Source organism: Brachypodium distachyon, chromosome 2, assembly GCF_000005505.3.
Source record: "Brachypodium distachyon strain Bd21 chromosome 2, Brachypodium_distachyon_v3.0, whole genome shotgun sequence".
Classification (NCBI taxonomy): Eukaryota; Viridiplantae; Streptophyta; class Magnoliopsida; order Poales; family Poaceae; genus Brachypodium; species Brachypodium distachyon.
This window is the reverse complement of record NC_016132.3, coordinates 50,980,048-50,992,705: the sequence shown is the minus strand read 5'-3', so window position 1 is coordinate 50,992,705 and position 12,658 is coordinate 50,980,048. Positions and strand designations below refer to the sequence as shown.

The window sequence follows — 12,658 nt, the reverse complement described above, 5'->3', positions numbered from 1 at the left end:
GTAACGGTTACTCCACCAGGAAAAAAATAGCTTGCACGTACCACCAAGACGTTGTAACATATATTTTGTCTATTCAAGATACCATTGTTACTTATTCCCTCTGCCCGTCCGTCGTTAGGAGGCGTACTTTTCTGGATGCTGTCCGGTTTTACCAGGCGCATTTATCAAATGGACCCAGAGCAGCCTTCTTCTGACCAAAGAAATGAAGCTTGCATGCAGCTCCAACCAATTCAACGGAGAAACAACAAGTTGTCTTGGTACTTGTGCTATTAAATTTATGCCTACGAAAAAAAAGGACGGAGGGAGTACAAGCTCATCTTGTGGGCTCCACCCTCTCACAATCATATGTTACTTCTTTGACTTAGTAACAAGTCATTGTAACAACTCGTTGATGGGTCTTTACTATAGACAAATTGAGAGTTTTCGGTGGTAAGTTGAAACAAAATGTTTGTCTGAATTATTATTATTTTTTCGCATATGCAGCGGAGTGGACAACCCTTCCGTGGAAAAATTTCACAGATTTTGTTTATATGGAACACACGTTGCATTCCATTACAGTACAATGCTGGACAAGTCGCCAGCAACAAGGTGATCTCAGTCGCAAGAATGAAGAAACACATTTTCGACCTGCGCATTCCATTCACCGACGGCGCCGTGACATGCCACGGTCATGGCGTCCATCCATATCTCTTCGTTTTCCTTCGGATTTGGAGGTTGTGGCCGACTGGCCGACTGGCAGGCAGCATTGCATCACTGTTCGGCTCTCCAGAGTCCAGATGCACGAGCACGATTCGCCTCAGGTGTAAAGGAATTCGAGGACAACGGTTCATAGGTCCAAACGTGCACATTTCAGAGCACGGTACAGCCACGCAGCAGAGGGCTCGCCGAGCACACCCCTGCGACTGCGAGAGAGGCAATGGAATCGAGAAGAACCAAGAAGCGACTCAGAGAGGCCGTGTGTTCCATGAAGAATGAACCCTATTTTTCTTTTCTCCTTTTTCTCCCTGTTTGTTTGTATGTACAGCAAGAATGCTCACGCGTGCCATTGCGGCTCATTCGCTCGCAGGACAGGGCTTTGCATCCCCCGCTAGCTTACAAAGAATGGAGAGATATGATATAGAACTGCAATGTCAGGTCGGTTAGGCCGTCTGCTATCTACTGCTGGGGAGCATGCCAAAAATGAGCATATGCACAAGGATGACGGCGACCCCTGTAGGTACTAGGCAACTTCGGTACAATGGCAGCGGCGACCCGTTGACGTCGAACTGCCCCGTGTTCACATACTGGTTCTTCCCTGACGAGGAGGTCACATTGACCGACAATGAACCTGGCAAGAGGGGAGGAGGACATTGTTAGTTAGTACTGAATTTTACATCAGCCTGGTTTACAAAGTAGGAGAACTGATGACCGAAATCACAAAGGTAGGGAGGGGTTCAAGCTTACAGTCATAATCCGCCCAGCCCATGCGCATATTGGCCAAGTCATACACGAATATCTTATCCTTCAAAACAAGATCTGCAAAAAAGGGAAGCAAATAGTTAGCAAGAAAACTCAAACCGGGCTTGACAGATGGTCACTACATCATGCTTAGGAATTTTACTGGACAGACAATGTTTTCACTACTACAATGTGGAGCTAGTGCACAGGAGTTAATGGCCAGTCAATGTTTTCATGAGATAAATAGTCAGTGTTCATATCATTCTCCCAAAGTATAAATAGTTTATTGTATATATGTGCGTACCCATGCGTTGTTACTCACTAAAAAATCATACTATAAATTGACACTGACTAATCAATCTACTGAATTTTTTAGGTCTGTTCGGGAATCTGGAAATGCAAGATAGATTGGAGTGTTTGTGCAAGCAGATTTAAGTGGGTGGTGAGCAACCCCATCTGAATCCCAGCCATCTGTAGCAAATCGGATGGTTGGTACCACGTAGACGAACATCAGGTAAAGATAAAGATATTGGTGCAACTATTGAAATTTCTGTTGAAGAGCTAGCTTATTTCAAACATCCATGACATTTACAGCCTTAAAATATAATAGCTAGATGTGCAATTTATACCTCCAAGTATAGTGATTCCCTGGCTCCTTTGCCAGCCAATGCACCACAACACATTGTTGTCCTGCAAACCATAATGCAATATTATTATATCTGAGACAAGTGAGCCATAAGCAGTAAAGAAGATGGTCATTTGCAATGAAACTTAGCATAAAAAAGCTTATGCACGTACAACAGAACCCTGCTGCAAAAGGTAGTTCTCCGGCTTCACTGTCATCGAAACACCACCCTTAAAATATAGTGTCGCTGTTGGAAATGACGAGTCAACACTGGTAGAGAAGCAAAAATCATTTGTAAGTAATTCAGCATCCGAATGGCAGGCGCTGTTAATTTCCTTAGAAAGAAGAAAACCTGCTGGTTGTAACAAAACATTGGATCCCCTTGCTGACAACAGAGCGTACAGATGGAGAGACGGCAGCAGCTATCTGCACTTATGTATCATTAGAACTAATAATCGCATCTTAAATTATTTAACAAATGCAAGTTGATCACATATTAGTTGCTCCACAAAAAAAAAGATGAAGTATGCCATATGGAGTTTACCGCATTAATAAACGGATCATAGGCTCCGTCTACAAGGTATACCAATGTTGTCCCTGAATCCACAATTGTTCCTTGTGTATTTGATGTTGCAAACAAGGATGAATCAATGGGTAGCTTTTGACCACTAACAGCAATGCTCTCCAGATTCAAGTTGTAATGAGGCCTACATTTCATTAAACATAACACATAAACAGTGTTTTAGTATCAAATGGTCCATAGTTTATTGTTACCAGAAATGATAGTCTATACTTCACGAAACAAAAGGCAGCAATATTGTTAGCCTCTCACCACACAGACATGATATCGGGAAATCGAAGATGTAAAAATAAAACTAACATAACAAGCATTTCAGAAATATTAAAAAGACTAAAAAATCAATGACAGAAATTGTTATTATTTGCAACCATGATATTTCATCCTTCTATACTTACTAAGAAATTTCATTTTACTTAATAGTTACTAATCAGCTTATTAAAAATCACTTAAAAATAGGTGACGTCTCTAATTTCTCCCCCTTAATCCCACCTCATGTCGAATTCCTGGCTCCGTCCCAAGTTCACACTGAGAAGTAATTCCAGAAAAAGAAACTTACTGCGATGGAACGAGTGGAGTAAATACTAATCCTGGCTCCACAATTTCACCAAGAACAAGAATGCCACCACCATTGTCTGAACCTTTCAAGCAATGAGAAAATGTCTTTGGAGATACTCCAAGAGAGTACAATTGTGAAACCACAGACAGCTGATGCTGTCCAAACCCAAAAATCCCATCGACTGCCCTATCTGTCTTCATCAGATCCCCCGACTGCGAGTTGCTACATCTGTTTAAACAAAATGTTACAACAACGGGAAAAAAATGCTTATGTAACCAAAATGTATAGTGAAACTTCATACCAACACACAGCTTAACTAAACTAAGATGATCAGCACAACATTGTAGACTCCTATCACTAAAAACTCCAGTCTGAGGATGGAAAGATTGTGTCGAGGCCATCAACATGATGATACATGTCAGAGATAGCTATTTAACCAGCAAACATCAAAGGATGTACAGATATGCCAACAACTTTTTGCTAGAGAATGAAAAGGAGAGCAATATGACCATTTCAACATTAGTTCAGCAGGACCGTGATGTGAACTGACATTTTCATGTTCTCTTGGATGTGAACAAGGAAAAGAATTATGCTTGCATTAGAACTATCAACCAGCTGGTTTCAACACAGGAATTTTGTTGCCACTAGAATCATCATCTGCTAACGCAATCAGCAAAATGATCTAACTTTATCCACACTTGTGCAAAGCGGCAACATGGAAATGGTTCACCACATTATTGAGGACCAACATCATGTCAACGTCTTACCTTGCATGGTTGTTGCACCACTCTAGCTAGGTTTCTAATGGTATCCGTGCCCTAAGTAAATGGTCATCCATTATTAATGGTAGATTTTTCATTATCTGATGGGGGAAATTTTAGAACATAGAACTCCAGGGAAATTGTACCCAAAAACGACGGATGCAGAAGAATTGGCAGTCTGCTCATTTCCCATGACGGTGTCGAAGTACATAGTGTCAGACACATAAAACCCTGATGTGCCACTTCCATCACCATAAGTAAAAGTGTAACCACATGGGCTGCTTGGGGAATCTGAGCTTTGGCAGACTGCTTCCCCTGTTTGGAGGGCAGCTGTACACCTATCATCCGAGCATGGTATCCTGGATGATGTTGATGAAGAATCAGGGTTGAAGAACTCCAACTGGATCTGAGAAACAAACCATGTAGCGATCCATTAGAAGGAGCTTACAGATAATCGGATCTCAAGGGAGATAAACTATTATGAAGATATATGTATTTCTAAAGAGATGGATAAGACACAGGAGAATGATTGTCTCACATTGAGCCCACTTGATGTCGGACAACCTGTGCAAGGGCTGCAAGCAACCCACAGGATGTCACTGCCGGTGTCAATTTGGACAAAGTACTCCTTCGCAGGGTTCCCCAATTTCACACGTGTAAAATAGAGCCTGTAAATTCAAACTTTAGAATACATTAACTAGAAAAGAGTGTATTACATTATGTATAGAAAAGATGCATCCTTCTGATTTAAAATAACAACAAGCGCAGTTGCGAATAAAAAATGAAATGATGACAAGATAATGTCAAAACGGATGTTGATCAATCACATCACAGTGGTAAAATTGAAGAACAAATTGAATTTTGCATTATAAACGATTTGAGGATTGACCAAAAGAAATATGACTATACATTTTGGTCATGAATTAAACTCATGATATTAAACTGTCTAAAGGGAATTCATCAATCACAGCGGATAGTGGCGAGGGTCTATGGCACTTAAATATGACTCCTATTATAATCTGGAACTAGTGGGGTGACCCGCGCATTTGTGTGCCTGGATTTTTACCTTAGAATTGAAATGCTAGTTTTTCATTAGATTGCCATTTTAAACTACTAACATTCTGTAAAAAATAATAGGCCATGCATGGCAATTTTTGTGCCAAACATTTGGGATAGTTCCATATATCTATTTCCAGCGGTGCAAACTCCATCTTATTAATTATTGTCAGCTTTAGTTGGCTTCTGCAACGTTTTTAATATCTGTGTAAATAACTCGGTCTCTACACCTTACTGAACTAACAAACTTATTGTCCTTGCATAAGGTATATCAGAGAGGGAGCTCCCATACTGCAGCTTACGCAGAAGGAGTTGTCCCTAAGCAAAAGCAACTGAGCAGAAACTGTCATCGGCAACAGCAAAAAAATCTGGAGACGTACGGCCTAAGAGCAGCAAAGCGTGAGAAAGAGAGTTGTTTTCCTTACAAGGAAATGCATCAGAATTGGGCTCCCAATGTGCATGGACAAACAAACGGGCAGAACAATGTAATGTGGAGTTCCATTTAATGCACAATGATTTGAGCAAATTTGACAGAATAATCGCATTAAATTGACAATGAAAACAAATCAAAAGGAAGGAAGGAAAACAAGCCTCGGCCATTCGAAGCAACAATTCAGCTAAAAAGTGGCAAACGTTTGTGAACAAACATAACCGGAAGTTTGTTAGAAGTAACTACGAACTCTGCAGAACGTACGCAATACAACCAGAAGACAAATTCTCCCACTAACCAATATCCACATTTTAGTGGTTGTGGCTTTAGATGAGAAACAGGACGAATTTAAGCATTCAGGCAACCAAATTGCTATTCATTATCCAAAAGGAACTAACTTTCCTGGTACACCATAACGGACAAAAAATCTAACAGATCATGATCAATCCGCCAAGCAAAGCAAACAATTTCAGCTCAACGCCCACAGCAATAAACTTGTAAAAAACAAATCAAAACAAGTCCGAATTTTCAACTGTTTCCACCGATCACACACGACCAACCAACCAAACGGAACTACCACACGAGAAAAAAGCGAAGCAGCTCACCCACCCGACCATGTACGGGTTGGCTGAGCCTTCCACGGGGAAGTCCACCACGCCGGCGACGGCGGGCGCCCCTCCGAGCAGCCCCCTCCTCCTCGCATGATGCGCCCCGTCCCGCTCCTTGAGGTGCTCCACGGGCACCCCCTTGTGCGGCAGCGCGCGCTCCAGCGTCAGCGCCGCCGGGAACGGCGCCGCGGCGGCCGCCCCAGCAAGGAGCGCCGCCACGGCCACGAAAGCCGCGGCAAGAGACACCTCCGGCGGCCTCATCGGGCAAGAGCTAGCCGCTGCGGAGTTCTCCCCCACCTCAGCTCAGCTCCCCCGACGCGGCGAGGCGAAGGGAGAGCGCACAACTCGTAGGCGCGCGGCGGCTGCGCGTGTGCGCGTAGCAGTTTCGGTCCTTTTTGCGCTCAAGGGCCCGGGACGGCTACCAAGTCCAGCCGTCGCACGTAAAACCCCTTCTCCCAGCCCTGTCCTATAAAATACGACAAATGCAGGGGGGTAAAGTGGGAAGAGAGGATGGTATACGTGTGGGCTCTGTTCTGTGTGCGCGCGCCTCTCTTCTGTTCCACCGCTTTATAGGGTGGGCAACGTTTTTTCTGCCTTTCCTCTTTGGCCTTCGTTGCCTCCTTTTCCTCTTCCCCCATCTTTGGTTTCCTTTCTCTGCCATTGACCAAAGTGATGGGTTTGGTTCATTCAAAGATGGGCTGCTAAATTATGTTAAACTGGTGGATTATACTAGTTGCATTCAATTCTTCCTTCACTATGAGTTTCTTTCTCTGGACATGATGGATGATATGCTGCAATATCCAACAATAATTGTTGTGCATGTCATATGAGCCGGATTGTGCCCTACCAAAAAAAAAAGGAGGGGACCCAGATTGTGATTACCTCGATACGCTAAAAGGGGGAGTATTGTCTAACAATTTTCTTTTGATTGTCATGCAAAGGTTGCCAAATGTGATCGATTTGAACAATAGTAGCCGATGGTAAGTTTAGTCAAGCCAATGGTAAGTGTAGTCCAAAAACACCTACCATCGGCTACTATTGGTCAAAGCAAATGTGAATTGGTAAGTACCTAGAAAATGAGAATTGGTTGTCATTTGGCATTGACACAAAAGGCCTAAAACAATTACTGAAATACTCCCTTCGTCCATAAACCCTTGTCTCTTCTGGGAAAAAAGATCATTGTCTCAAATTTGCCCAGAATTATGGAACGGAGAGAGCACTTGCTTCCATACAATAATCTTGCATAGTTTTAATAATATACAATGGATTATTCTGTCCGTGTTGAAATGGTTCAAGTTAAATCACAATTTGAAACTATCACTCACAATAGTTTTGGTTATTAAATCTGAAATCCTGTGGAAATGTTATAGGTTTTGAGAAATTTGCAAATTCCGTAAAACAATTCACACCTAAAGTTAAAATAATCTAAATTATAGGAAAGAAGTACTACTCCCGCCTTCGAACAAAAGATGTCTCAAGTTTGTTAAAATTTGGATGTATCTAGACATGACTTAGTGTATAGATACATTCAAATTTAGTTAAAGTTGAGACATTTTTTGTTGGACGGAGGAAGTATATGCATTAAAAAAAGTCATGAACATAATAATACTCTCTTAAGTGTCAAGTCCCATTTGTGAGGCACAACTTTTTTTCCTTGCAAGGTGCCATGGAAGGGTCAACGTACTACAATGAATAAAGGTAAACTGCGTATAGGGCAACTGATTAATGCACATCCTCTTTGCTCCATAGTCCATAGACATCCTAGGTCCCGGATGCAAACTTGACCACCAATGTAAAGAACACTTTCATAAATAATTATTTTACTGGGTTTAGTTACATTATAATAGTATTCTAGAAAAAAAAGTTACATTGTATTAAGAAATCATGTCCAAAGTTACATTTTAAAGACTGTCAATGTTCATAATTCATTTGTGAGGTTGATTTTTGGGAGAGCAATACATATTTCCCTCTTTGCCATATCCTTGGATCAAAATTTTACCAAGTCTTGGAGACCTTGTGTGGGATCTTGTAGTTCACTCCCCCGTCTCCTCGCGCTCTCCATCCATCACCGTATTTGAACTCAAAAACAAGTTTATTGCTAGAGCGTGTATGTACCCGTCGATACAGTTGTCTCATTTTGCTAAATATTGCTAATAATTATTAGAGTTTCTTTCAGAACTTCTAAGTGTCAATGCCAAAACTTACAAGAAATTGAAAACTTAGCCTACATTCGCATGATCGATACGTCCCCAGATACACATTCCCTCTCATCAGCACTAAAGCCTAGCAGGGCAACAGCTGCAACCTACTTACATACCTCAAAATTGTGGTTGGACCAATAATCTTCCTAGACGGCTTGACAAGCTAGCTAGCTTTAAAAAAAATATTGATCGAATTATTGAACCCTGTCTTCACCAACAAGAATGAGACAAGCACCAAAAATATGAAATGTGCATGAATGATTGGGGGGAGAAATTTCTCTGCATGAGCTGGGAATGTTGTCCCCCTCCAATGATAAAACAAACAAACCTTTGACGTCAAACCAACGACTTGGCCATGTCGCCCTTTGGATGGGGGTAGGTACCGTACGTATCTTCTTCTAGGCAGGTATAACCGGTGGCATGCCGTCGTCGTTGCGCGATTCGCTGAGCGTGTTCAGGCTGAAATGAGCCGGAGATCGTTGCCCCGCGTGGCTCTAGCTGTAGCAAAGGGGTGTGTCGTTGTCAGCTTTTGCCATTTGGGCGACTGATTTTGCATGCACGCGTATGCAGTGAGAGTACGCTGCTGTGTGCCGGGTGCCGTGTGCTCCTGTCCCAAAATATTTCCTGCACCAAATGTGTACTCCCTCTCCTGGAACTGTATGGGTAGATAGTCTTTTGGCCGCATTTGGTTTATCACCAATACCAATACATCTCTCTATCTCTTTACCCTCGAGGCAATTTGTAGTACCCGTCCAGCCTGTTTGTACTCTAGCAAAAAATTACCAGGTAACAATTCAAATATAGAGTACCACCTATATATGGAAATCCTCCGCTCCTGGCGAGTGCTGGGATGTGTTATCTTTCTGGGGGTGACCACAGACGTGGTTAGTGACCAAGCAAACAACTAATGGTGGTCTATGAAGTGTCAAGAATCTGATCACGAAAAGGTGCCAAATGGTTCCCACAAAGCTTTCCATTTCTTGTGTCCGGTGCCGTACTAGCCGGAGAAAGGAAAAACACCAAACGCCAACAACCGTAGCATAATCAAGGCAGAGAAGGATGGCCAGGTGAACGGGCAAAGCAACCGGTTGTGCTACACGGAAACAAACATGTGCGCTCTCTCTCTCTCTCTCTCTCTCTCTCTCTCTCTCTCTGTGTTCTGCCTCTGTTGCCGCCAACGCAAGTTCCCCTGCTGCATCGGCAAATGTGGCCGGACATGCTCTTAACATGATACTATTGCTAATGCCCTGACTTTGGTAGAGCTGCTTTAATTCAAAAATTTCCCTGCCTTTGGTTCATTTGTTTAGTGTCAAGTTGGTTATGATACAGAGTTGACAAAAAAGACTCGAATCTTTTGATTTATCTCTTCCTTTTAGCCAAAATGTTGTTTATTGTGTGGTACAGCATTCCACATCCCATTTCGGAGATTTTTCCTCCCTTTAGGTACCGTGTTACTAGTCTATCATGAAATCATGATGGTGATCAAGTACTGGTCCAGACATAAAAAGAAAGTCATTGTAAGAATTAATCATGCAGTGCCTAGTATCCATGATGGGATTACTGGTCTAAGAATTAATCATGCAGTGCCTTAGTATCCATGATCGGATTACTGGTCTAACGAATGGTTTTAGCACCAAAAGAATAACGAATGCTTTTAGCACCAAAAGAATAACGAATGCTTTTAGCTCCAATAAATACAGATATTATTCTTGATCATGATCAAGTGGCAAAGGAATTATTGATCAGTTCAATCAAGAGAGTGTCTATTAATTGTTGGAGAGATCAAACTGGTAAGGCTAGGAACATGATCATATATAGTTCAACAACTGTTGATCTCTATTCTCTAGTCAAACAAGTTAACTAGCTGATGCTGGCAATACTACTTGTAACTTGTTCAACACTTGTTTTCTGACAAGGCATTGTTCAACACTTGTTGAACTCCCTTGTTATTTTCTTCAGTCGTTTTTTTCATCACATATGCTTTTCATCATTATTATATATATTTTTCTCTCGTGAGATGAAGCGCTCTATTTGAGAGAGCTGTAGGGCGCACAAAGTTAACCATTTACTGTTTTGAATCCATCACCTTATTTTTCCTTCTACTACTATTTGAATGCACCTTCGATCGGTATATCCAAAAGCATCGTTTTCCAATAATGATGAAGCAACTTCCAAGAAAGAACCATACTGACCGAAACTCAAGGGGACAAAGAAGCAGTCTGCTATACTGCAGACAATTTAAACAGCAGTGAAACACCGACGTAAACTCACGAGTTTCATATAAATTTTACATAAATTCAGGTAAAAACACTTAGATATCTGCAAGAGACAAAAAAAACTGTGCTGCCATTTGGCTGATGTTTTCCACGAGAATCATTCACCAAACACTGAGCTTATTGCATCAACAAGGTCACCAAAACTCTTTTACTGACAACGAAAAAAACTAGACAGTCCTACCGCTAGCAACTATACTCACACAAACACCCCACGTAAAACAACTAGCTTTGGCGTTAAGCAACCTCAGGGGAGGGGGGTCACCGGTTTGGAAAAGGAGAGATGCCCAAAATAAACCTGGCGAGAGATTGAGACCTATCACTGCTGCTTTAACACAAAAACCGGAGCCCATCAGGGCGCCCGAGACCAATCACCGAGCAAAAGGTGTCTCACTCCGGCCACCACCGAGAGACAGAGATTGGGGAGAAAAAGATAAAATCTCAAGTGGCTAGTTGTAGTAGTACTCGTTGGAGTACTTTCGTACGGCAATTTTCAAAGGTGTGCTGCGAATTCGGAGACCGGCAAAGGATCATCTGCACATGTTCAATGCTGGATCTTGTTTGGTGAGAAAGTGTAGCAGTATAAAAATTCTGCGCCTAGCAATTAGACCATTTGAACCTATGAATGGGGATCTTGTGCACTGAACTTGTGTGCGCAGCCTTTTATGTCTCTACTGACCTGGTAACCCTTGCTGATTGCCCTGTTGTCAAGGGGCAAACATCAGGTGGGAACAGACTTCTTTGTGAAAAATAATCCGTGAATATGGACTAATTCACGGATATGGACACGCTGCTAGTCTACTGCCAGTTGCAACGTTGCACACCCTTTTGTTCTTCAGAAAGAGTGCCTGCCTTATAGTGCCTTGCCATCCCTTCTGAACGACAGCAAAAGCCACTCCCAGCACCAGTACACCACAGGCTAATTTGACTGTGATTTGCTTCCCCTGTGGTGACTAGGCAGGCAATGGATGGATCTTCCAGGTCCTCAAAAGGGAACGCAGGATCCTGATCCAGAGCTACCGGTCGAGGGAAATAGACAAAACAGCTGGGAGCTTGCGCCGAAGCCGCTCCCGTGGCCAGAACAGCTATCAACCACAGTCCACACAACAACTACCACAGAACCTTTCCAGTTTCTACACTAAGCAGGTACACGTAAGCAGGTACTAGTGGTATGCCACGCCAGCAATTTGGTGACATGGACTCAAAAGTTGAAGAAATGAGATGAAACGGTTACATCTTCCAGAAACGATACCAACACCAGTACCAACGCACTCGTACCGACTGAGGCTGGTCATAGTGGGGGTTAACATAAGTTAGTAACATGTATATGTTACTAGTCTATGTTACTACTTCAATAGTGGGTAGTAACATATTTGTGATAACATAAAATGTTCATTTATTAGCTTTATAGACTCATTATATCTTAGCTTTATAGACTCATTTATTTGTGATAACATATCTAATTACCCCAACCCTCTTTTTCCTCACTCATAACATGCAACATCATCCAAATTACTTAGTTGACATTTTAGTTATCACCTTTGTTACTCCCAGACCAGCCCACTCTGGCCAGCCTGAAAAAGCTATTGGAGGCCTGCTCGCTGCTACCTAAAAGGGACCCGCCATATTGCCGGCGCACACACAACCACGCTCTCTCATCCTATTCCCTAGCCTGACACACATGCAACATTTAATATTATATTTTGGTGTTTAGTAACATGCAAAGTAATCTTCGGTTGGAGCACTTGTTACTTAAGATGTGAATTGTTTCTCTCTCTCGTCTTAGTATCAGCTGTGGTACCTGTGTCTATTGAATATGCCCTAATGAGTCTATGAAAGTGCTTCGATCGGATCCCACCATAGAGGAAAACCGGCCGTGGGATCGCCTCTGGCATTCGCACAAGCGGGACGCTCTTTTCCTTAATTTGGGCATGCACGTACGGCGATTCCACTTTCTAGAGACGACTAGCGGAGCCTGAAAATTTGCAGTGTGCTGCAGCGGCAGCCTGCCTGCACGTACGGGTGGTTTGGGGTACGAATTCATCTTCTCCTCGTTTTTCTTCAGGAAATTAATCAGGGCACGGATGCACGACGTAATACTCGTCCAGAAGGTCAAATAACTTCATCGTGA

The 12,658-nt window shown here is 42.5% G+C and overlaps 1 protein-coding gene across 1 annotated transcript; it reads right to left on the bottom strand.

The window, feature by feature from the left end:
• Positions 1–958: 958 nt before the first annotated feature.
• On the bottom strand, positions 959–6,602 carry LOC100845063 (aspartic proteinase-like protein 2). Its single transcript, XM_003564297.4, has 10 exons — positions 6,055–6,602; positions 4,498–4,627; positions 4,106–4,365; positions 3,199–3,426; positions 2,607–2,769; positions 2,415–2,488; positions 2,236–2,332; positions 2,067–2,127; positions 1,444–1,515; positions 959–1,327 (listed from the first exon to the last, which is right to left on the bottom strand). The coding sequence occupies exons 1-10, from the start codon at positions 6,312–6,314 to the stop codon at positions 1,152–1,154; spliced, it is 1,521 nt and encodes a 506-aa protein (XP_003564345.1). The 5' UTR covers positions 6,315–6,602; the 3' UTR covers positions 959–1,151.
• Positions 6,603–12,658: the final 6,056 nt, after the last annotated feature.

Coding starts and splice junctions, on each gene's coding strand:
- LOC100845063 (XM_003564297.4), bottom strand. CDS start 6,314: ATGAGGCCGCCGGAGGTGTCTCTTGCCGCGGCTTTCGTGGCCGTGGCG. Junction 3,427..4,105: donor TCTGCATCCGTCGTTTTTGG/GTACAATTTCCC, acceptor TTGTTTAAACAG/ATGTAGCAACTCGCAGTCGG. Junction 2,489..2,606: donor ATGATCCGTTTATTAATGCG/GTAAACTCCATA, acceptor ACATAAGTGCAG/ATAGCTGCTGCCGTCTCTCC.